The 25,683-nt window shown below is 42.6% G+C and overlaps 1 protein-coding gene across 2 annotated transcripts in view; it reads left to right on the forward strand.

Annotated features, from left to right (window-relative positions):
• The window catches only part of unc5da (unc-5 netrin receptor Da), a 315,483-nt gene that overhangs the window by 251,186 nt on the left and 38,614 nt on the right, over window positions 1-25,683 (forward strand). For both annotated transcript variants that reach the window (XM_046370349.1, XM_046370350.1), the window contains exons 3-5: window positions 10,809-10,952; window positions 11,237-11,340; window positions 24,002-24,176. In XM_046370349.1, coding sequence (XP_046226305.1) covers window positions 10,809-10,952; window positions 11,237-11,340; window positions 24,002-24,176 — 423 coding nt within the window. The remainder of the gene's footprint in view (window positions 1-10,808; window positions 10,953-11,236; window positions 11,341-24,001; window positions 24,177-25,683) is intronic.

Raw genomic sequence — 25,683 nt, forward strand, 5'->3', positions numbered from 1 at the left:
GTATGTATAGGTAATCCTGTCTAACGCTGCATTTATTTTTATGTGCCATGTAGTAATACTGCATAAATGTTGCTCTCCACTTTCTGGAGGACCGAGTTTTGAAATCAGTGGAATTTGATTATGATAGCTAAATAGATGGAGAAAACACCTGTCTCCAGATTACATCTTCAAACTAAGGATCACCATGGCATCCGACAGGAGACGCGTCCCACCATGAATGATGTATACGGACGGATAAGATAGACTAGCTAGCTACATTTTCAGATATTACATGTTTCTAATTTTGACAGAAAGTGATTTCATTTGAAGTTAAAATGTTCTGTTAGTGAGCTAACGTTAGCTGGCTGGCTCACTAGCTAACGTTATGTGTATGATCCTATTATTTGTATCTCAGAGCCATTTGCTTGGCTAGGTATAGCCTAATGTTAGTTAGCTGACATTGAACCTGGTTGGTTAGCTTCCTGCAGATCCATGCAGGGTAGTAACATCATGAGTTAGGATTATGGTTCATTGTTAACCTAGCTAGTTAGCTACATGTCTTAACAAAAGACTTAACTATGCAAGTAACCATTTCGGGTGCGTTCGTAAATTCAGTCTGGCCATCTACACCGATTTCAGAGCAGAATAACTGATTAATTTACGAACGCTCAACACCCATTGAATATGGCCAGTGTCATTAAATGTTGGCAAAAAAGCGCAATTAAATTGTTGCCAGCAGCACAGTTAGTCACCAACGATCTGGATAACATGAAAACAGCCTAACCAACTCTGCTAGGGCGAGTAAAATGGTCAGAGTGGGGTGTTCTCTCAATTGTGTCTGGAAGTAGCTATTAAGCTAGCCAATGTTAGCCAGTTAGCTTGGGTGCTTGACTGCCGTTGTGAGGTCAGAACATTAGAATCAACCCTACTCATCTGCCAGAGCGTCCAGTGTGCGTTCTCAATTTACGAACTGACAATCTGACAACACAGCTGTATTCACCAACGCTCTGGATAACATAACAGCCTAACCATCTCTGCTAGGGCGAGTAATGTTCAGTGAGCTGTTCTCTCATTTGTGTCTGTAAGTAGCTAGCCAGTTAGCTTAGGTGCTTGACTGATGTTGTTAGTACAGAACACTCGGATCAAACATTAAAGAGATGGGTGGGGTTAAAGCTTAAAAGGGTGTTAACGATGGTGAGTGGGTGTAGACAAAAAGGCCTCTCCAGTAGTAGTACCAAAACATTCAAGGCCATTTTCTCAAAAGTGAGTTTACAAGTTTATCAACTTTCAAAGCAGAATTATTTTCCCATTGTTCCTCAACTGTAGTGTATGATATACCATTTTCTAGTTCCGAGTCTCTACTTTAATCCAATATAAAAAAAAACACAATTTCAAATTTTGCTACATAAGACCGATTTGAGCCAGTTGGTCACAAATGGTACAGTGAAGTGGTTACTTGTGTAGTAGCAATATCAAAAACAGAAAGTGTCCAGATACAAATATTTTATCATTATTAGATTACGTTTACCCGACACACTTGTCTAAATTGATGGGTCATGTGAAGGAAATGCAATAACCACCTCCCGGCCACATCTAGCTAAGTGGATGGGTCACTATTGTCTAGACATGTACACATGTTCATGAAATACAATAGATGGCCGTAATCACCCCCAGACACACCTGACTAATTTGATGAGTCATGAAATAATCCTGCCCAAAGTGGAGTCATTTGGTTAGACATGTAGCTAGCTTGGTAGCTAGATAGCTAAACAATTAACCGGCATAATCCCAGCTCATACTACTACCAATACAAACATTTTCATAGCTTTAGCTACCTGCAGATTCATACTAAAGTTAACAAACTAGGTTCAATGTCAGCTAGCTAACATTAGGCTATAACTAGCAATGCAAATGGATTTCTGATTCTAATAATATCACTACACAGATCATACACGTAATGTTAGTTAGTGAACCAGAAAGCTAATGTTTGCCAACTAACTTTCACTAAAAACGACTTTCTGTCAAAATATCTGAAAATCTACTCTTACCTATATACATGAATGAACACTTCACGGCAGACTGGAATCATTTAACTTTGATTGTTTTGGTTGTAGCTACATCTTTTTGGCCAGCGTTGTGTCAAGTCACGGCGGTTCACACTGACAGTGGCGTGTGCAGAAAATAGCCATAACCTTTTCCAACTGATCTGTCGATAGCGCCTGCTAACTTCAGGGCATAAATGTTGTTGAGAAAAGTAGCAAAACCTTTGTAGTTATATCTTTCCAAAACGGAGCGGTAGAAATGACTGTCAACACATACTGAACAGCTCACATTATAGACAGAAGAATGCTACATGGCAGACCAATCCAAACTCATCACCCAGCATGTCCAGCCAATCCATTATCTCAGCCAATCATGGCTAGCAGGAAGGTACCTTGCGTTTTCCGTCGCTAAACCAACTGAACTCGTAATTTAACAATTGTATTCGTAATTATGGATGAAATACAAGTTTGTTATTAAGGCACATGAAATGTCACATGTTCCAGAAGGAATTTCTGCCAAAAAACGTATTTTGATAAAAAATAAAAGTTTATATTCAAATGCCACACCTGTGAAGTAGTGAGTGACATGCAACATACACCTAGTTTCCTGAAAAGGGTCACAGATCTGCAACCAAAAATGGAACCCTATTCCCTTTATAGCCCTATGGACCCTTGTTAAAAAATAATGCAATAGATATGGAATAGGGTGGAATTTGTAACGCAATCTAAAACTTAAGTAGAGAAATTTGACTAATAAGAGCGGCTAACCGCATAGTCTTCTGGCCTAGTCAGCGTACACATGCAGTTCTAAAACATCTTACAGTCGTGGCCCAGTTTTGAGAATGATACAAATATTAATTTTCACAAAGTCTGCTGCCTCTGTGTCTTTAGATATTTTTGTCAGATGTTACTATGGAATACTGAAGTATAATTGCAAGCATTTCATAAGTATCAAAGGCTTTTATTGACAATTACATGAAGTTGATGCAAAGAGTCAATATTTGCAGTGTTGACCCTTCTTTTTCAAGACCTCTGCAATCCGCCCTGGCATGCTGTCAATTAACCTCTGGGCCACATCCTGACTGATGACAGCCCATTCTTGCATAATCAATGCTTTGAGTTTGTCAGAATTTGTGTTTTTTTTAAATCCACCCACCTCTTGAGGATTGACCACAAAATCTCAAAGGGATTAAGGTCTGGGGAGTTTCCTGGCCAGCCCAAAATATTGATCTTTTGTTCTCCCAGCCACTTAGTTATCACTTTTGCCTTATGGCAAAGTGCTCCATCATGCTGGAAAAGGCATTGTTCATCACCAAACTGTTCCTGGATGGTTGGGAGAAGTTGCTCTTGGAGGATGTGTTGGAACCATTCTTTATTCATGGCTGTGTTCTTAGGCAAAATTGTGAGTGAGCCCACTCCCTTGGCTGAGAAGCAACCCCACACATGAATGGTCTCAGGATGCTTTACTGTTGTCATGACACAGGACTGATGGTAGCGCTCACCTTGTCTTCTCCGGACAAGCTTTTTTCCGGATGCTCCAAACAAGGGGATTCATCAGAGAAAATGACTTTACCCCAGTCCTCAACAGTCCAATCCCTGTACCTTTTGCAGAATATCAGTCTGTCCCTGATGTTTTTTCCTGAAGAGAAGTGGCTTCTCTGCTGCCCTTCTTGACACCAGGCCATCCTCCAAAAGTCTTCGCCTCACTGTGCGTGCAGATGCACTCACACCTGCCTGCTGCCATTCTTGAGCAAGCTCTGTACTGGTGGTGCCCCAATCCCACAGCTGAATCAACTTTAGGAGACGGTCCTGGCGCTTGCTGGACTTACTTGGGCGCCCTGAAGCCTTCTTCACAACAATTTAACCGCTCTCCTTGAAGTTCTTGATGATCCGATAAATGGTTGATTTAGGTGCAATCTTACTGGCAGCGATATCCTTGCCTGTGAAGCCCTTTTTGTGCAAAGCAATAATGACGGCACGTGTTTCCTTGCAGGTAACCATGGTTGACAGAGGAAGAACAATGATTCCAAGCACCACCCTCCTTTTGAAGCTTCCAGTCTGTTATTCGATCTCAATCAGCATGACAGAGTGATCTCCAGCCTTGTCCTCTTCAACACTCACACCTGTGTTAATGAGAGAATGACTGACATGATGTCAGCTGGTCCTTTTGAGGCAGTGCTGAAATGCAGTGGAAATGTTTTGGAGGGATTCAGTTCATTTGCATGGCAAAGAGGGAATTCATCTGATCACTCTTCATAACATTCTGGGGTATATGCAAATTGCCATCATACAAACTGAGGCAGCAGACTTTGTGAAAATTTATATTTGTGTCATTCTCAAAACTTTTGGCCATGACTGTACATTGCGGTCTTCATAGTGATTAGAGATTAAGCACTTCCCCCAATGGAGAGGGAGTCATTATGATTTTAAAGATTGCTGAATCAAATCCCCCCCTTTAATGGTCTTATTGTATTTAAACTGTAATCAAAATCCATGAACTAAGTCGCTTGTCAGAAAGCACTTAAACCCGTGATTACATGATCACTGGCATCCATATGAAGCTTTTACACAGACAGGCACAGGTCTTGGTATGGACCCAAGAAGGGGCTCAAACTGAAATCTCTGACATTGTACGAGTGTGACAAGACTAGCTGATGCCAAGTGCACTTGAAAAGTCTCTATAAGAAATGATCTACCTACTATTTGAATGTTGATCAATTACTTGAAAACAGTCATTTTCCTGGTGATGCTCCCCTAGGTTATTTTGCTTAAATTATGATAGCGGTGCACAACTCAGGCCCTTGAGTTCCACAGTCCTGTTGGTTTTTGTCTCTCCCTGGTACTTCTGAATGGCTGTATTGTGGACACACCTAGTTTAACAGGTACAAATCAGTGTCCGAAAAATGTATCTGCACTGCGCTGGACTAGAGCTGTGGACCCCTCTCTTATGACTTCCATATTTATGTTTATCTGTCTCAGTTAATATCTCTCCAACCACATCTCTATTAAACAGGTATGACCTTCAACTGACTGCATGGCTGTCAGTCTGGTTTCAGACAGGCACCCTTCAAATCACATCACATTATTGGTTTCCATTTTGTCTTGATCCACACTGTGGTCCTGTTTGTCTGCTGTGCAATGCATGTCTGCTGTGCAATGCATGTCTGCTGTGCAATGCGGCCCGCAGAGAGGACTCTTTGAGCCGAGAACACACATGTGCATACACACACACTGAGGAGAGAACACACTACCATCAGAATGTCTGCATAATTGACTGTTCATACCCCACGATGGGCCGGTTTGGAAACATCTGTGAAATTGGGCTTATATAGCAGGCAGGGAGAATAGAGATATCATAGACGGAGCTGCTTTCCCCTTTGGAGAGCTGCCCTGAAATAGCTTTGAAGACTGTGCTTTCTAAGATAACCAGCAGAGCTTCCTTATTACGCATTAATGGTCCAATACAGTCTCACATAGCTTTGCGTAGGCCTACAGTCTGTTGCTGTTGGACAGTAAGCCTTTAATGTTCCTGTTAGTTGAATTCAGTTCAAAAAACAAATCAATTAATTACCAACCATATCCCTACCATTCATGATTATGGATTGAATCAAAGCTTGAGAAATGCATAGAGAAATTGAGGTTTGAAGTGAATTATACACACACAGATATAAAAACAAGGTGTGTGTGTATCTCAAGCTAAGATTGAGTCTTTTCAATACCAGGATCCAGCTGACAAATTGCAACACACCTTTTTGTGGAAAAAGGAGGATAATGTATTTTCTAAAAGAATAATTTTTATCCCCTCTCTATTTATACCTGTGTTCTCTGTTTGTCTGTTGCCAGTTCGTCTTGTTTGTTCATGTCTCAGCTCCTGCTTTTTCCAGTCTCTCTTTTCTCGCCCTCCTGGTTTTGACCCTTGCCTGACCCTGACTCTGAGCCTGCCTACGACCTGTGCCTTTGCCCCCCTCTGGGTTACTGACCTCAGCCTTACCCTGACCCAGAGCCTGCCTGCCGCCCGCTATCGTTGCCCCACCTCTGTTTTTTTACCCCTGCCTACCTATTGCCTGTCCCTGTTGGAATATTAAAAGAGTGTTTATTCGACGTGGTCTGTACCTGGGTCTTACCTTCATACTTGATAGTATTTATAATGCCCTTTTAACATCAGCTGATGCCACAAAGTGCTATACAGAAACCCAGCCTAAAACCCCAAACAGTAAGCAATGCAGATGTAGAAGCACGGTGGCTAGGAAAAACTCCCTAGAAAGGCAGAAACCTAGGAATAAACCTAGAGAGGAACCCGGCTCTGAGGGGTGGCCAGTCCTCTTCTGGCTGTGCCGGGTGGAGATTATAACAGTACACGGCCAAGATGTTCAAATGTTCATAGATGACCATCAGGGTTAAATAATAATAATCAGAGTGGTTGGAAGGGTGCAACAGGTCAGCACCTCAGGAGTAAATGTCAGTTGGATTTTCATAGCTGGGCATTCAGAGTTCGAGACAGCAGGGAGAGAGAGAAAGAGTCGAGAGAAAGAGTCGAAAACAGCAGGTCCGGGACAAGGTAGCACGTCTGGTGAACAGGTCAGGGTTCCTTAGCCGCAGGCAGAACAGTTGAAACTGGAGTAGCAACATGACCAGGTGGACTGGGGACAGCAAGGAGTCATCAGGCCAGGTAGTCCTGAGGCAATGGTCCTAGGGCTCAGGTCCTCTGGGAGGAGCGGGAGAGAGGGAGAATTAGAGGGAGTACTGTGCCTTGCAAATGTATTCATCCCCCTTGGTGTTTTTCCTGTTTTGTTGCATTGAAATATATTTGGATTTGGATTTCATGTAATGGACAAAATAGTCCAAATTGGTGAAGTGAAATGAAAAAAATGACTTGTTTCAAAAAATCCCCCCCAAAAAAGACAGAAAAGTGGTGCGTGCATGTGTATTCACCCCCTTTGCTATGAAGCCCCTAAATAAGATCTGGTGCAACCATTTACCTTCAGAAGTCACATTAGTTAAATAAAGTCCACATGTGTGCAATATAAGTGTCACATGATCTGACACATGATCTCAGTACAGTACACCTGTTCTGAAAGGCCCCAGAGTCTGCAACACCACTTAGCAAGGGGCACCAACAAGCAAGCGGCACTATGAAGACCAAGGAGCTCTCCAGGGTTGGGTTATAAAAAAGTATCAGAAACTTTGAACATCCCACGGAGCACCATTAAATCCATTATTAAAAATGGAAAGAATATGGTACCACAACAAACCGGCCATGAGAAGGCCACCCACCAAAACTCAGGGACCAGGCATGGAGGGCATTAATCAGAGAGGCAACAAAGAGACCAAAGATAACCATGAAGGACATTCCAGAGAGCTGGGTTTTACGGAAAAGTGTCCCGAAAAAAATTACTGCATAAAGAAAAAATAAGCAAACACGTTTGGTGTTCACCAAAAGGCATGTGGGAGACTCCCCAAACATATAGAAGAAGGTACTCTGGTCAGAAGAGACTAAAATTGAGCTTTTTGGCTATCAAGGAAAACGCGCAGACCCAAAAGCGCAGACCCAACATCTCTAATCACCCCAAGAACACTATCCCCACAGTGAAGCATGGTGGTGGCAGCATCATGCTGTGGGGATGTTTTACATCGGCAGGGGCTGGGAAACTGGTCAGAATTGAAGGAATGATGGATGGCCCTAAATACAGGGAAATTCTTGAGGGAAACCTGTTTCAGTCTTCCAGAGATTTGAGACTGGGACGGAGGTTCACCTTCCAGCAGGACAATGACCCTTTTTTTACCTTTATTTAACCAGGCAAGTCAGGTAACTTCTTGCGTCGAGCCATCCCGGATCCGGGATCGTGACTACAGCCTCAAGCCCATTACCATAACGCAACGTTAACTATTCATGAAAATCGCAAATGAAATTAAATAAATATGCTAGCTCTCAAGCTTAGCCTTTTGTTAACAACACTGTCATCTCAGATTTTCAAAATATGCTTCTCAACCATAGCAAAACAAGCATTTGTGTAACAGTATTGATAGCTAGCGTAGCATTTAGCGTTAGCATTCAGCAGGCAACATTTTCACAAAAACCAGAAAAGCATTCAAATAAAATAAAATTTACCTTTGAAGAACTTCAGATGTTTTCAATGAGGAGACTCTCAGTTAGATAGCAAATGTTCAGTTTTTACAAAAATATTATTTGTGTTGACAAATCGCTCCATTTTCTTCATCACGTTTTGGTAAGAAAAAAAACGAAAATGAAGTCATTAAAACGCGAACTTTTTTCCAAATTAACTCCATAATATCGACAGAAACATGGAAAACAATGTTTAGAATCAATCATCAAGGTGTTTTTCACATATCTATCGATGATAAATCCTTCGTGGCAGTTGACTTTCTCCTCTGAAGAAATGGAACGCGCATGGACCTAGAGATTACGCAATAATTTCGACACAGGACACCGGGCAGACACCTGGTAAATGTAGTCTCTTATGGTCAATCTTCCAATGATATGCCTACAAATACGTCACAATGCTGTAGACACCTTGGAGAAACGACAGAAAGGGCAGGCTCATTCCTGGCGCATTCACAGCCATATAAGGAGACATTGGAACACAGCGCCTTCAGAATCTGGGGCATTTCCTATATGAAACTTCATCTTGGTTTCGCCTGTAGCATTAGTTCTGGGGCACTCACAGATAATATCTTTGCAGTTTTGGAAACGTCAGAGTTTTTTTCTTTCCAAAGCTGTCAATTACATGCATAGTCAAGCATCTTTTTGTGACAAAATATCTTGTTTAAAACGGGAACGTTTTTTATCCAAAAATTAAGAGAGCGCCCCATATCCCATCAATGATGGCCTAGGAACAGTGGGTTAACTGCCTGTTCAGGGGCGGAATGACAGATTTGTACCTTGTCAGCTCGGGGGTTTGAACTTGCAACCTTCCAGTTACTAGTCCAATGCTCTAACCACTAGGCTACCCTGCCACCCCAAGCATACTGCTAAAGCAACATTTGAGTGGTTTAAGGGGAAACATTTAAATGTATTGGAATGGCCAAGTCAAAGCCCAGACCTCAATCCAATTGAGAATCTGTGGTATGACTTAAAGATTGCTGTACACCAGCGGAACCCATCCAATTTGAAGGAACTGGAGCAGTTTTGCCTTGAAGAATGGGCAAAAATCCCAGTGGCTAGATGTGCCAACCTTATAGAGACATACCCCAAGATACTTGCAGCTGTAATTGCTACAAAAGGTGGCTCTACAAAGCATTGACTTTGGGGGGGTGAATAGTTATGCACGCTCAAATTTTCCATTTTTTTGTCTTATTTCTTCTTTGTTTCACTATAGAAAATATTTTGCATCTTCAAAGTGGTAGGCATGTTGTGTAAATCAAATGATACCACCCCCCAAAACCTATTTTAATTCCAGGTTGTAAGGCAACAAAATAGGAAAAATGCCAAGGAGGGTGAATACTTTCGCACAGGACATACATAAATTCACACAGGACACCGGATAAAACAGGAGAATAACCTAGATATAACAGACTGACCCTAGCTCCCCGACACAAACTATTGCAGCATTAATACAGGAGGCTGAGACTGTGGCCCCGTCCGATGATACTACCGGACAGGGCCAACCAGGCAGTATATAATCCCACCCACTTTGCCAAAGCACAGCCCCCACACCACTAGAGGGATATCCCCGAACCACCAATTTACTACCCTGAGACAAGACTGAGTATAGCCCACGAAGATCTCCTCTTCGGCACGATCCCGAGAGGGCGCCAACACGGACAGGAAGATCACGTCAGTGACTCAATCCAGTGACGCACCCCTCCTAGGGACGGCATGGAAGAGCACCAGTAAGCCAGTGACATTGGAGACAACATGGGCCTGCATCCCTGTGGAACACTTTCGACACCTTGTACAGTCCATACACCGACGAATTGAGGCAGATCTCAGGGGAAAAGGGGGGGGCGGGTGGAACTCAATATTAGGTAGGTGTTCCTAATGTTTGGTATACAAAGTGTACCATTTAGTCTCACTTTGGGTTGATAATTTGTATAAATGGATTAAGGCATTAGCAGAACTGAGTGAGTTTAAGAGGATCAATAACGATTCCTATCACAATGGCATCATCCTGCATCATTTGTCCTCCAGTTGCCGCACTGAAGTAGATTATCTGACTGATAGAATTATGATAAATTGATAAATTATGATATTGAAGTTCTTTATATATATTTGTCATGCTTCAGATGTCAATCTGATGGCAATGTATGGGTGGAAATGAAACAGTAATCTGAGTAATCTGACAGGCACTCCTCTCTCTGTTGACCTCTTCATCTATTTGGGACTGATAATCTCTTATCGCCTGGATATTTAATCTCCCGTGTTTTCCATCTCGCCAAATCTCATGATTACGTCATGTGACACTCTGTTGTGATCATTTTAGCTATACATTTCTTATAATCTGAGTGATAATTTGGATTATAATATGGATGATGTCATCTCTGATGATCATCGGTGATGGGCTCCTGAGTGGCGCAGCGGTATAAGGCACTGCATCTCAGTGCTTGAGGCATCACTACAGACACCCTGTTTCAAATCCAGGCTTTATCACAACCAGCTGTGATTGGAAGTCCCATAGGGCGGTGCACACCGTCTTCTGGGTTTGGCTGGTGTAGGCTGTCATTGTAAATAAGAATTTGTTCTTAACTGACTTGCCTAGTTAAATAAAGGTTAAATAAATAAATCAAATAAAATGGTAATCTGGGATTATAATCTGTGTGTCCCTGCAGGGTTGAAGATCCGGGAGGTGATGATCAACGTGTCTCGTCAGCAGGTGGAGGATTTCCACGGCCCCGAGGACTACTGGTGTCTGTGTGTGGCCTGGAGCCACCTGGGCACCTCCAAGAGCCGCAAGGCCACCGTACGCATCGCCTGTGAGTAGCAGAACCATACCAGCAGAGAGAGAGAAAGAGAGAGGGGGGGGTAGTGAGTCAGGGAAGATTAGTAGATGAGAGAGATAGAGAGTGAGTAGGGGAGTGACTGATTGAAAGAGAAAGAGAGAGGAAGTAAGCGGATGGAAATATATATATTTGGAGTCAAAGAAACATAAAATGAATTCTATTGCCTAAAAGAGAGTGCTGTTTGATTTAATCCCAGAAACTCTGATGAATTGAATCCTGTCTTCGTTTGTCCCTCCTCTCCCCTCTCCCTCTCCCAGACCTGAGGAAGAACTTTGAGCAGGACCCCCAGGGGAGGGAGGTGCCCATTAAAGGCATGATTGTGCTGCACTGCCGTCCACCAGAGGGAGTGCCTGTCGCTGAGGTAAGGCCTGCATGTTTCAACTCACAGTATACACCGATTTTCATAATAATTTGCTTATGACAAGTCGTATAATGCACTATAACAGCCTCAAGTTGTTTTCTTGCCCACAATAATTAATCGGTTACAGTTATTTGTTCAAAGTATGATTACTACTACAGTATCCAAGATATCTACATTTCTCTTTAGAGTTGAGAGTGGCAGATTCTTCCCAGTGGAACTGCTTCCACTACAAGCCCCATCCCCTTCAGCATCTGAGTGACTGGATTTTGTTATGTGTGTTTACCCCCGAGTGGAGATGTAGAGATGGTGATATACGCTTGTTATATACTTGAGGCAATATGTATCTCCTTGCATCCACACGTTATAAAGTGGAGGTTGAAAAGTTATGACTTACTTAGGTGCCATGGATAAATTCTCTGTGTTGGTGCTCCTCTCTGGTCTCATGTCACTTTCATCTTCAGGGTGAATAAGGAAGTAGGTTTTCACTGGCTGGTTTACTTTCAGTGGTATGAGAGGTGTGTGTGTGCGTGTGTGCATGTGCGCGTGCGTGAGGGTATATTTGTGTGTGTGTGCAAGTGGTTTTGTGTGTCATAGTGTTTCTGAGTTTCCTTTCTGTCAGAGAGAATGTATGTCGAACCGTGTGTCTTATACATATGGATGTGTATTGGATTGCCTTGGATTGGAGTGTGTGTGTGTGTGTGTGTGTGTGTGTGTGTGTGTGTGTGTGTGTGTGTGTGTGTGTGTGTGTGTGTGTGTGTGTGTGTGTGTGTGTGTGTGTGTGTGTGTGTGTGTGTGTGTGTGTGTGTGTGTGTGTGTGTGTGTGTGTGTGTGTGTGTGTGTGTGTGTGTGTGTGTGTGTGTGTGTGTGTGGTGCTTGTGTGTGTTTGCACCTGTGTGTGTGTGTGCTTACGCCTGTGTGTCTATGTGATGAATGATTCAACCCACACAAATGGTCCTGAGCTGTAGTGCGGGTCACCCTCCATGCATTGTGGTCATCAAGTAGGCAAGTCCTCATGCATTTATGAATGTGACTCCAGCTATAGAAGAGATTGGTTAAATAATACGTAGTAGAAATTCATCTGTTTCTCCAACATGATTCTCATGCAAGAAAATGCTCATGCCTGCAGACGGAAAGCAACCCTATGAACATCTCCATGTGAATCTGGGGCATTAGTATCACTTAACTCCCTCTCTAACCGAATGTCATGTCATGGACTTTACCACCCCCTGTTGAGAATGTAGCTCTGAAGACATTTTGGCTCAGAGGGAGGTTCAGAAACTGTTTAGAGTTGAAGCAAATGAGGCCGTGGATGCAATCTGATTAGCGAAACTACTGTGTGTGTTTGGCTGTCGAGACTTCGTTTGCTTTGGTCATGCTGTTCATTTGAATGCTGTTTCACATTTTGCTGCAATTTGCATAGTACTGTGAGTTTATGTAAACACATTATTGCTACTGAGCTAATACAAGCACTGCACATTTGAATCAACATTTAATAACTTGCCAACAGTTCACCCTCATTTATCTATGCATATGTAATGGGTGTGATTTTCCAATGCATAAAAAGCAACGCACTACAAATCAACATAGCATCCTCACATGCCACATCTCTCCGAGCAAGCACATTTGGTTCCCTGGATGTTGTGGGAACGTATGTTTTTGGTTTCACTTTGGTTGCGGGAACAAAGCCAAACAAAACGAAACATTTTTTAAATGTTCTGAGAACAGAAGTGAACATTTCACCTGAACATTTTAGAACAAAAATTATAGGTCATTTGGAGGTTTTAGAATAACTTCCTTAAAACTTCAACTGAATGTTTCAATAAGACTTTTAATAAAACAGATTATTTTGGATAAACTTTTTAACTGAAAGCACAGCAAGGACACATAGAAATTAGTTTCCTTTGGCATTAATTATGAAAACACATTTATTTTTTATTGTGAAATGGCATCAGTGAGATTTGAACCTATAATATATCCATGGAATTAGTCCACTGCACCACCAGGATGGAGCTAGCATGCCATGCTTTTTTACGCATACAAAGCTGTTAATTTTAGTCTATTCAAACAGACCCCTGTCGTGACGTTGTATTAGTTAATGTGACGACTGTTGCTCATCGAATGATTAAAGGTTTCTAATTGCGTGATTATATGAATCAATCAATTATTAACTCATTAACCTGGGGCACCATGGGAAAATTAGTTTTTATTGAGTTTCTATTTCCCAAATTAATTTATTTGAAGAATATCAGAATATCGATTTTACAACCGTCGCTAATTAATCCGTTTCCTCTACAACCTCATTCTGAACGTCACATAATCCAGGAATCTGCACGGACCAGGATCCCACCAATGAGTTCGTACCACACCAATCTTAGTTGATTATTTATTTACTGGAAAGCTAAAATGATGATAAAAGATACACCGTCTAGGCTATTGATTAGAACGGGCCAACACACTATGGCGCATGTTACCCAAAATGGGGATTTAAAAGAGAGAGAGATAGAGAAAGTACATGAGAGAAATATACATTTGGGTGCATTTGTCAGCTATGCTTATTTTAACCCTAGCTTTGCCCCGAACTGCCGCTCTTATGGGTCAGAATATAATGATGTAAATAAATGTGGTAGGTCACAGATGGGAAGCTCCGCGTGGGTCGTCTAGGCTTCTCAATGACACACTTCTCCGGCGCAACTCTCTGGTTGTCCTCAAGATGTCAGTGTCCTTTTGACTTAGTGGTCTGATTCCTCGCCCTTGCTCTGGAGGGGGTCTTCTAAAGACAGACAGCTCTGTAGCTCAGAGCTCACAGCGTAGGAATGAAACAGTGTAGATACCACAATTCCATGGAGAGTGGAGGCTAGGTGGTCCGGCTTGAATTCACCTGCTTCGACACAGCTACTCATCAGTACCATGGGTAGAAAAAAAAATTCTTTGTCTTCAACCTTGTGTTGCGTTTAGGGTTCGTTGACTTTTTAGACCTCGGCTGCAGCTCGGTTACTCATGTTAATGTTATACCCTCGGGTCAGAAGTGGGCGTGACCGCCGTTAGGGCAATTCTCTGGGCGTACCAAGTTAAGAGGCTCAAATCCAATTTTAGACAACTAACTTCACATTTCATCTTTATCAAAACATTCTCTTTGATTTGGACATTTTCCACATAACGTACAATGTATAAACATCAAGCATATACTGGGAAGACTCTTAAAGTTACAATGCTATAATAACATTGTAACTAATAACGTAATAACGTCATCTATTAACCTTTAATAACAAAACAAAAATGACATACATTTTCATATTCCATCTATCGTCATGACCACCATTGTGACTGACGGAAACCATTGTTCCAAAGTCCCTTTATTGCATTTTTAATGTTCTGAGGCTGGTTCTCCATAGTAACAGGACAAAGGAATTTTGTCTGTGGCCTAAGATTTACCATGGGTGTGAGGGGTCATAAAACCCCCACATCTTCAGACCCCTAGATCTCTCCTCCTCTTGTTGGGGTTGAGAGATAATCTGTAGGGTTGTGGTCTCCTGTAACCTGACCTGATCAGGACAGTCATGACACCCCATTTCAAAGGAAACAAGCACTCATTAAGATCAGGTGTGGCCAATTAGTGGGCACGGCCAACACACCTGAACACACCAAAATAGAGGAAAGAGAGAGTTTTGTAGATGCTCAGAATGGAATGTATATGTTTTAAAATAATGTTCTTAGAACATTCTCTGAGCCATTGCCATCTCTCCCGAGTGGCGCAGCGGTCTGAGGCACTGCATCTCAGTGCTAGAGGCTTCAATACAGACCCTGGTTCGATTCCAGGCTGTTTCACACCTGGCCATGATTGGGAGACACATAGGGCAGCGCAAAATTGGAGAACGTTCCTAGAACGTTACTGAAGTTGAAATGAAGTGTAACCATGTTTGAACTTTTATGAACCGTTCTGTTAAATTAATGAAATACCAAGAAAATCTATTTTTTGTCAAGTTCCTTAAATGTGCCGAGAATGTTCCAAAACCAAGCAACTGTCCTGCACCATTCCCAGAAGGTTGTGGGAAGGTTGTATGCAAAATAACCATAGGACAACCATGCTCTCACCAAGATCTAAGAAACATATGGTTCTCAGAACGTTATGTGCTAGCTGGGTTGTTTCTTTAGTCCGTTCCCTCAAAGGAAATACCAACTGAGGGAGACGCCAGAGTCGAGTGGCTCCACTGTTTATTTTTTTAACCATCAGAGAGTAGGCTATGTGAACTGGGCTGCTGTGTGCATGTTTCCATGCCAGTGAACAGCAGACAATGTCACTCCATCTGGCTCAGTAGGAATGAAGCCAAAATGGCATCCGGATAAAGGTCTGTGGCTGCCTGTGTCCCAGAGTACAGCAGGTGGGGTCTGCGACTGGAGCTGACAAATCTGAACTAGATCCTAGATGGCTCAATCTACAGTGCCTTCGGAAAGTATTTCACTTTTTCCATATTTTGTTACATTACACCCTTATTCCAAAATGTATTAAATACATTTTTTCCTTAGCAATTTACACACAATACCCCAAAATGACAAAGCAACAAAAAAAATATTAACATAAGTATTCAGACCCTTTGCTATAAGACTCGAAATGTAGCTCAGGTGCATCATCCTGTTTCCATTTAACATCCTTGAGGTGTTTCTACAACTTGATTGGAGTCCACCTGTGGTTAATTCAATTGATTGGACATGATATTGAAAGGCACACACTTGTCTATATAAGGTCCCACAGTTGACAGTGCATGTGTCGAGGCACAGATCTGGGGAAGGGTACCAAAACATTTCTGCAGCATTGAAGGTCTCCAAGAACACAATGGCCTCCATTATTCTTACATTGAAGAAGTTTGGAACCACCAACACTCTTCCTAGAGCTAGAAGCCCGGCCAAACTGAGTAATCGGGAATTGGTCAGGGAGTGACCAAGAACCTGATGGTCACTCTGACAGAGTTCCTCTGTGGAGATGGGAGAACCTTCCAGATGGACAACCATCCCTGCAGAACTCCACCAATCAGGCCTTTATGGTAGAGTGGCCAGACGGAAGCCAATCCTCAGTAAAAGGCACGTGACAGCCCGCTTGGAGTTTGCCGAAAGGCACCTAAAGACTCTCACACCATGAGAAACAAGATTCACTGGTCTGATGAAAACAAGATTCAACTCTTTGGCCTAAATGCCAAGCGTCACGCCTGGAGGAAACCTGGCACCATCCCTACGGTGAAGCATGGTTGTAGCAGCATCATGCTCTGGGGATGTTTTTCAGTGGCAGGGACTGGGAGACTAGTCACGATCGAGGCAAAGATGAATGGAGCAAGGTACAGAGAGAACCTTGATGAAAACCTGATCAGGACCTCAGAGTGGGGTGAAGGTTCACCTTCCTACAGGACAACCACCCTAAGCACACAGCCAAGACAACGCAGGAGTGGCTTCGGGACAAGTCTCTGCATGTCCTTGACTGGCCCAGCCAGAGCCCGGACTTGAACCCGATCGAACATCTCTGGAGAGACCTGAAAATCGCCATGCAGCGACGCTCCCCATCCAACCTGACAGAGTTTGAGAGGATCTGCAGAGAAGAACGGGAGAAACTCCACAAATACAGGTGTGCCAAGCTTGTCGCGTCATACCCAAGAAGACTCGCTGCTAAAGGTGCTTCAACAAATTACTGAGTAAAGGGTCTGAATACATATGTAAATGTGATATTTCTATTTAAAAAATATAGAAATGTACAAACATTTCTACAAATCTATTTTTGCTTTGTCATTATGGGGTATTGTGTGTAGATTGATGAGGGGGGGAAAACTATTGAATCCATTTAATAATAACATGCTGTCCACACCACTCGCGTTACGTGTGCGAGCGGTGCAAAATAAATGTACACATAAATGTTATTCAATCATTGCATCCAAACTGCTCACGTGCGTCAACGACCTCTGCATAGCCAGGCACAAACATAGCACTTGGTTCTATTTGTGATGCTTGATGTGCTGCAGGTCCCACCTCTCCCATCTCCTCATTAGTTTTTAGGAGCATATGGGTGATTGAAAGATTAACTGAGGTCAATACTCCAGTCCAGTTGGTGGTATTAATGCACCTTAATTAAAGTTGGTTGCCAACCGCCATATGAAGTCCAAAAAAAGAAGAAGAAGCTTGAAGGAGGAGAGATTACTAGAAACGAACTCGGTTCACCCTTTTATCTGTGGATTAATTGTCAGAGTAGAGGAACTTGTATATTTCATGTAAAATAACAACCCAATGTTTGTATCCCAGGACAAATTAGCTAGCAACAGCAAGCTAGCTAGCTAAATTGCCATGAATGTTTAATACTTTCCAACCTGTCCCCAAATTAATATAGTTGATTCAGGGTTTGTTTTGATATTTCAACCTGCATGTCCTATCGCATCTGGTGTGGATGGACAAAATCAACTTGCGAGCGATGGCGCACGCGGATGTAACAGAATGTGGAAAAGGGCAAGGGGTCTGAATACACCATGCTGTTCTGTGGCAAAGTGAAAAGCACGTAGCTAAAGCTACAATGGGTTCCTACTGTATTAGAGCCTAGATGATTCCTTTGTTCACCTGGTTGCATGATAGATCCGGGAGAAAATAAAATACTTTTGTCTTGTTTAAGTCGTTTTAATGAGAGCGACTAAAGGGAACTTGTGTTGCAAATGCAATGTAAGGATCATCTACGGTGAATAATGAAAGTAGCATAATGAAAACACAATTAGAGTATGAGCCGCAATGAAAGGCCCATATTAACTGTCAAGAAGACGATCACACAGATTACTCAGTGCAATAAAGGAAGAAACTTTGGAGAGGTGGAGAAAAAAAAATACTTTTCAATAACTTGATTCTTTTATTTTTTATTCACAATCATTAGGCTTGGTAGTAAGCGCCCAATCATCCCCCACCAAATTGTAATGAGTCATTAATCAGGTCGGCTGATCCAAAGTCATTTGAAGTGCTTAAAATGTAATCATTCACTGATAAACATAACATTTGGAGAGATGACAGCGAGATAAGAAACAGAGGGTTTAGCGCATTGCCACCACTGCCCCCGCCACAGAAAAATGTCGCTGTCACATTGCAAGATCTCATTTGTTTAATGTGATCTCCCTGAAAGTCAACATAGCATCGAAAGGGAAAAGGCCGCACATGATTAAGGGAGGAAGGGATAGAGGGGATGTAGAGATGGAAAGGAGGGAGTGATGGAGGAGGGGGCTTGTTAATGAAACTCAAAGTTAATCGAGTTGGATGGAAGGATACGGGGATATCGCCGCAGTGTTTGGTAATTGCCCTCTAGTTGCTTTCACTTCCACTGTAAATGAATGTAAATGTGACGGCCAGTTGCTTTTTTGTTTCAATGTAAATGAGTTGTTAGTTATTACACCTGATTTGGCATATGGCCTAATTGGAATGACCTGATTGACTCTTAGCTTTGTTGTTGAGTCAAGGTCAGGACGTAGTAGGTACGGCTCCTTTGGCTCGTTCTCTGCAAATGAGCGACGCAGGGCGCTGACGTGGGGTTAGCCACAGATGTCAACTCTCTCATCTCTGCGTCTTCAAACAGCTTCAAACCGTCACAACAAATATCAAAGCCTCCCTACAGTTCAATTGCCAATGTGGGGGTGCCCGTCACTCTGCCCCCTGCTGGCTCGCACCTGTCATAACACCAGTTGACATATCCGCACCCTGTACCATAACACCCCCGAGGACTCTGTCTGACCAGTCAAATGATAGGGGTTATCAAGACAGACTGCCACACTATCAGTATGAGTTAGTCCAGACAGAACAGACACAACAGCAACAGATTAGAGACAGAGGCCATGAAAAGTCATGTGCTATTTGTATGTGAAATCAGTTAAGCAGGCAACTTTTAATTAATGTATAATGCATTTCCATTTCATATGTTTGTTAAAAAAAATTGCCATGAGCTGAGGACGTGTGCTTTACCAATTAAAATATTTTTAGCTACCGTTAGTAAAAAATATGGGGAGACAGCATCAACACAGCATCATGGGTTTGAGATTATACACGCACACATGCACATATCATCTGCAATAAATCGATCACACACATCATATATACACACACACACAAACACCTCAGAGTGGGCATGGCTCAACCCAGTGCTGCTTGATGCCTTTTAATTGGAAAATAAAGTGGCAAATAACTGTAAACAAATCCATTTCCCATCCTCCCCATGCTTATCAGTCTGTCCCCGAGTCCTTACTACCGCCCCAAGCGCTCTCTCCCCCACCCCCAACAGCCAGACTTAGTGACTGTCACCGCAGAATGCAAATCACTGCCCTGGTTTGCACATCGAGAGAGAGAGAAATATACAGTGAGAGGGAGAGAGAGAGATTAATCAAAGCAGAAACAACACAGAGCAATGGAAAAATGAGGGAAGAAGGGGAAGAGAAAGACCGGATGAGCAAAAAAAGTCATCATTAGGGAGAGGAAGTGAGAATTAATACATGACTAATGAAGACAAATGGTGTGATAGTGAAAAATACGTCTAATAAGCCTGTTTTATTTGTTTGTATATATATAGTACCAGTCAAAGGTTTGGACACACCTACTCATTCAAGGGTTTTTATGAGCTGTTCTTGCCATAATATGGACTTGGTATTTTACCAAATATCGCTATCTGCTATATACCACCCCTACCTTGTCACAACACAACTGATTGGCTCAAACACATTAAGAAGGAAAGAAATTCCTTGAATTAACTTTTAACAAGACACACGTATTAATTGAAATGCATTCCAGGTGACAACCTCATGAGGCTGGTTGAAAGAATGCCAAGAGTGTGCAACGTTGTCATCAAGGCAAAGAGTGGCTACTTTGAAGAATCTCAAATCTAAAATATATTTTGATTTGTTTAACACTTTTTTGGTTACTACATGATTACAAATGTGTTATTTAATAGTTTTGATGTCTTCACTATTATTCTACAATGTAGAAAATAGTAAAAATAAAGAAAATCCTTTGAATGAGAAGGTGTGTCCAAACTTTTGACTGATACTGAAAATAAATAATCAATTGGATATTTGAAAAAACGCAACATGGCTTCCTTTTCTAGTTTGGCAGGTTCTGAGTACTGGCCCTCTCTGTTGAGTTGACTTCATGTTGTTTGTAGCAATGCTGGAGAAAATATAGTTGGAAATGTAACACGGGGGTTGATTAGGCATTGAAGACCAGGAAAATTGTAGAGAGAAAGGAAAAGAGAGTGAGAAGGGCCACCAGCATAGTTTCTCTCAGCGCTCTGGAGCAGAACTGTGAAAAGAGTGAAATTAAAAGCACATGATGAAAGACTTCTCTGGCCATCAAAGGAAGAAAAAAAGCCACTTGTGACAACATGACTGGTGATTTATTGATTTCTCCGCTCGCATTCGTCTTTCGGGGGCACTGCCAAAGAGCAAAGCAATCTCTGAGATTGTGTGTTATTGGTTGTTCTGGTATTCCCCTGGTGACTAGACACACACACACACACATCACCAGGGCTCTCAGTGGGGTGGAGAGAGTTTTTAATCCTCAAACACACAGTCGTAAATCAAGCCTTGCTCCTAGATGCCCTGGCTAGTCGCTCATTGAGCACCTCCAGCCAACGGCACATTCATTGCAATTTACAGGGCCAGTCATGCGATACAGGGAGGGCATCAGTGGAGCGTACCTTTAGTTTGTAATTCCTAATTACTTTCACTTGCAACATGGCTGCTGAATTGTTAATGGTCAGAGGGTGTGACCCTGTTGTGAGCTTTGCTTTGATTGGTTGAGGGGAGGCTGGGAGTCCCTCTGATTGGTTAAAGTTAGGCTGGAAGTCACTCTAATAGTGAGGGTGAGGGTTAGAGAGCCTACTTCGTGCCAGTCAATTGTATGGAACATACAGTTGAAGTCAGAAGTTTACATACACCTGAACCAAATACATTTAAACTCAGTTTTTCAAAATTCCTGACGTTTAATCCTAGTAAAAAATATTCCCTGTCTTCGGTCTGTTAGGATCACCACTTTATTTTAAGAATGTGAAATGTCAGAATAATAGCAGAGAGAATGTTTTATTCAGCTTTTATTTTTTTCATCAAATTCCCAGTGGGTCAGAAGTTTACGTACACTTAATTAGTATTTGGTAGAATTGCCTTTAAATTGTTTAACTTGGGTCAAACATTTCAGCTAGCCTTCCACAAGCTTCCCAAAATGAGTTGGGTGAATTTTGGGCCATTCCTCCTGACAGAGCTGGTGTAACTGAGTCAGGATTGTAAGGACTCCTTGCTTTCACACACTTTTTCAGTTCTGCCCACACATTTTCTATAAGATTAAGGTCAGGGCTTTGTGATGGCCACTCCAATACCTTGACTTTGTTGTCCTTAAGCCATTTTGCCACAGCTTTGGAAGCATGCTTGGAGTCATTGTCCGCTTGGAAGACCCATTTGCGACCAAGCTTTAACTGATGTCTTGAGATGTTGCTTCAATATATCCACATAATATTCCTCCCTCATGATGCCATCTGTTTTGTGAAGTGCACCAGTCCCTCCTGCAGCAAAGCACCCCCACAACATGATGCTATCACCCCCCACAACATGATACTGTCACCCCCCATAATGCTTCACGGTTGGGATGGTGTCCTCCAAACAAAACGATGGTCATTATGGCCAAACAGTTCTATTTTTGTTTCATCAGACCAGAGGACATTTCTCCAAAAAGTACGATCTTTGTCCCCCTGTGCAGTTGCAAACAGTAGTCTGGCTTTTTTGTGGCGGTTTTGGAGCAGTGGCTTCTTCCTTGCTGAGCGGCCTTTAAGGTCATGTCGATATAGGACTCGTTTCACTGTGGATATAGATACTTTTGTATCTGTTTCCTCCAGCATCTTTACAAGGTCCTTTGCTGTTGTTCTGAGATTGATTTGCACTTTTCGCACCAAAGTACGTTCATCTCCAGGAGACAGAACGCGTCTCCTTCCTGAGCGATATGACGGCTGCGTGGTCCCATGGTGTTTATACTTGCGTACTATTGTTTGTACAGATGAACGTTGTACCTTCAGGCATTAGGAAATGGCTCCCAAGGATGAACCAGAGTATCTACAATTTTTTTCTGAGGTCTTGGCTGATTTCTTTTGATTTTCCCATGATGTCAAGCAAAGAGACACGTAGTTTGAAGGTAGGCCTTGAAATACATCTACAGGTACACCTCCAATTGACTGAAATGATATGTCACGGTCGTCATAAGGAGGAGACCGGAGACGCAGTACGCAGAGCCGGCGCAGGATATCCTGGTCCAAAGAGGTATGCTGGAGACAGGAGCACTGAGCCGGCACCCTCCTTCCTGGCTGGATGCCCATTCTAGCCCGGCCAATGCGAGGTGCTGGAATAGAGCGCAGCGGGCTAGAATAGTGCATTGGAGACACCGTGCGCTCTACCGCATAACACGGTGCCTGACCAGTAACAATCTCACCACAGTAATCATGAGGAGTAGGCTCAGGTCTCCGACCTGACTCATGCAATCGCCTCGTGTGCCACCCAAAATGTCTTGGGGCTGCCTCTCGGGCTTCCGTGCTAGCCGTATACCTTCATATCGTGGCTCTTGCTCTATTCTCCGGTATTTATCCTCGTAGTATCACCTTCCGCTTTCGCTGCCTCTAACTCCTCCTTAGGACTGCGATACTCTCCCGGCTGTGTCCAGGGTCCTGCTCCATCTAATATCTCCTCCCAGGTCCATTTCCCCATTAAGCACAGTTCCTCCTTTTCACGCTGCTTGGTCCTGGTTTGGTGGGTTATTCTGTCACGGTCGTCATGAGGAGACCAAGGCACAGCGTGATAAGCGTAAATTCTATTTCATTAAACTAATGCAACACTGAACAAAACTATACAAAATAACAAAACGAACCGTGAAGCAATATGACTAGTGCGAACAGGCAACTAAACATTGAATAATAACCCACAAAACCAAAATGGAAAATGGCAACCTAAATGGGATCCCCAATCAGAGACAACCACAAACACCTGCCTCTGATTGGGAACCAATTCAGGCCACCATAGACCTACATATACCTAGACATACTAAAACCCCATAGATATACAAAAACCCTAGACAGGTCAAAAACACATAGACAATACAAAACCTAAACCAACCATCCTTGTCACACCCTAGCCTAACCAAAATAATAAAGAAAACAAAGATAACTTAGGCCAGGGCGTGACATTATGTCAATTAGCCTATCAAAAGCTTCAGAAGCCATGACATAATTCTCTGGAATTTTCCAAGCTGTTTAAAGGCACAGTCAACTTAGTGTATGTAAACTTCTGACCCACTAGAATTGTGATACAGTGAATTATAAGTGAAATATTCTGTCTGTAAACAATTGTTGGAGAAATGACTTGTGTCATGCACAAAGTACATGTCCTAACCGACTTGCCAAAATAATAGTTTGTTAACAAGACAATTGTGGCGTGGTTGAAAAATACGTTTTAATGGCTAAGTGTATGTAAACTTCCGACTTCAACTGTATAGTGTTGTACCTATGTTGCGTTGTTTGCAAGCATTATTTTGAATTGACCTATCAGCAGCCTCACTCCCATTCTTCATTCTGATTGGTGGATTTGAGATTTCGACCAATGGCAGCCTCACTCCCTGTTAATGTCTGTTGTTCTAGGTGGAGTGGTTGAAGAATGAAGAGCCAGTGGGCTCGGATGGGAACATCAACACGCGAGCGGACCACAACCTGATCATCCAAGAGGCGCGTCTGTCCGACTCCGGGAACTACACATGTCTGGCTAGCAACATTGTGGCAAAGAGACGCAGCCTCACTGCCACTGTGGTCATCTTTGGTAAGACGTTGGGCTGGAATCATTAGGTCACATTGTAAAACATTTCAAAACATTGTTCAACGGTAAACAAAGATAAGCATTTGTTATTGGACTTCAGGTAGTCCGTCCCTGTTTCATTCTGTTCATTCCGTCATTTCGTGCCTAATGAATACTACACTTCTCTATGGAGCAGACCATATGGAGCAGACCATCAATTACTTTGAGCGTTTCATTGAGTCTGCCTTGAGGGACAGATAGGTAGCATTTTCACTCTTGTAATTAGATCCATTGCGCAAAGGCAAGCTCAATCAAGCACAACTTGATTTTGGTGAGTGTTATTATTTCACTAAGTCAAACACCTTACAACAATCAAATCATACAGAGTTGTCCTATTTTGACACACAATTCATGGAAATTATGTGGAAATGTTCCTTACAAATAACATCCCTTGTATTCTTTCTCCAAATGTACACTCAGCGGTTGGTCATAGCCTGTCACATCTTTGTAGCAATTTTTATTTGTATTTTTATTGTACATGCTTAGTTCCATATCCATTATCACATTGTTAGCACTTAATTTGCTGTATTCTTCTCCGTTCTCTTGACACGTGTATCTGAAGAGGATGTTTTCTGCCTCCTGTCAATGCATTTACTCAGTCTCTCATAAGCAGCATTAGGTGTTAAAAGCAGTCAGAAACATCAAATCTGACATGTCTTGTCTGACATGTTCCATGCTGTGACAGGCAAGTAATGAGCAACTTCCTAGTTGTGTTTAAACACAGCGAGAGTTTTAAAAACACAGGAAGGCTTTGACATGAGCTGTCAAAACTCCTCAGCTGCGTGCCTACCAGCTGGCTGCTAGCTGGTTGTTACCGCTGGCTGTTTGCGCTAGGCTAGGATTCCCTGTTGCTTGTGCTTTCGCAGCCCTGTAGGCCTCTTCTCTTTATTCATCCCATCTCTCAAAACCTAGTTAAAAAACACCCCCTCTGTGTCAACGAGACCAAATCACCACACTGACTGACAACCATTAAAACATCTGGAAATCCAGCTACTGTTTTTCTCTATACACAGAACCTGCCTATCAGTCGTCTGTGTACCTACCTGACTACTTGTCATGCTAATGAGGTGACTGGCAAGCCCTGCTGGGAGAAATAGCCTAAAGACAGACAGATGTAGTGGAGTAATGTGTTCTCACACTGACATTTGTTTCCTGTCTGATGATGAATGATGATGAATGAACTCATCAGTCAATCACTCAGCTGATATTGAGGCCAGCACATCTGAGAGAGAGAGACAGAGAAAGAGAGACTGAGAGAGTAAGAGACAGACAGACAGACAGACAGACAGACAGACAGACAGACAGACAGACAGACAGACAGACAGACAGACAGACAGACAGACAGACAGACAGACAGACAGACAGACAGACAGACAGACAGACAGACAGACAGACAGACAGACAGACAGACAGACAGACAGACAGACAGACAGACAGACAGACAGACAGACAGACAGACAGACAGACAGAC

Source organism: Oncorhynchus gorbuscha, linkage group LG11 (assembly GCF_021184085.1).
Source record: "Oncorhynchus gorbuscha isolate QuinsamMale2020 ecotype Even-year linkage group LG11, OgorEven_v1.0, whole genome shotgun sequence".
NCBI classification, from domain to species: Eukaryota; Metazoa; Chordata; class Actinopteri; order Salmoniformes; family Salmonidae; genus Oncorhynchus; species Oncorhynchus gorbuscha.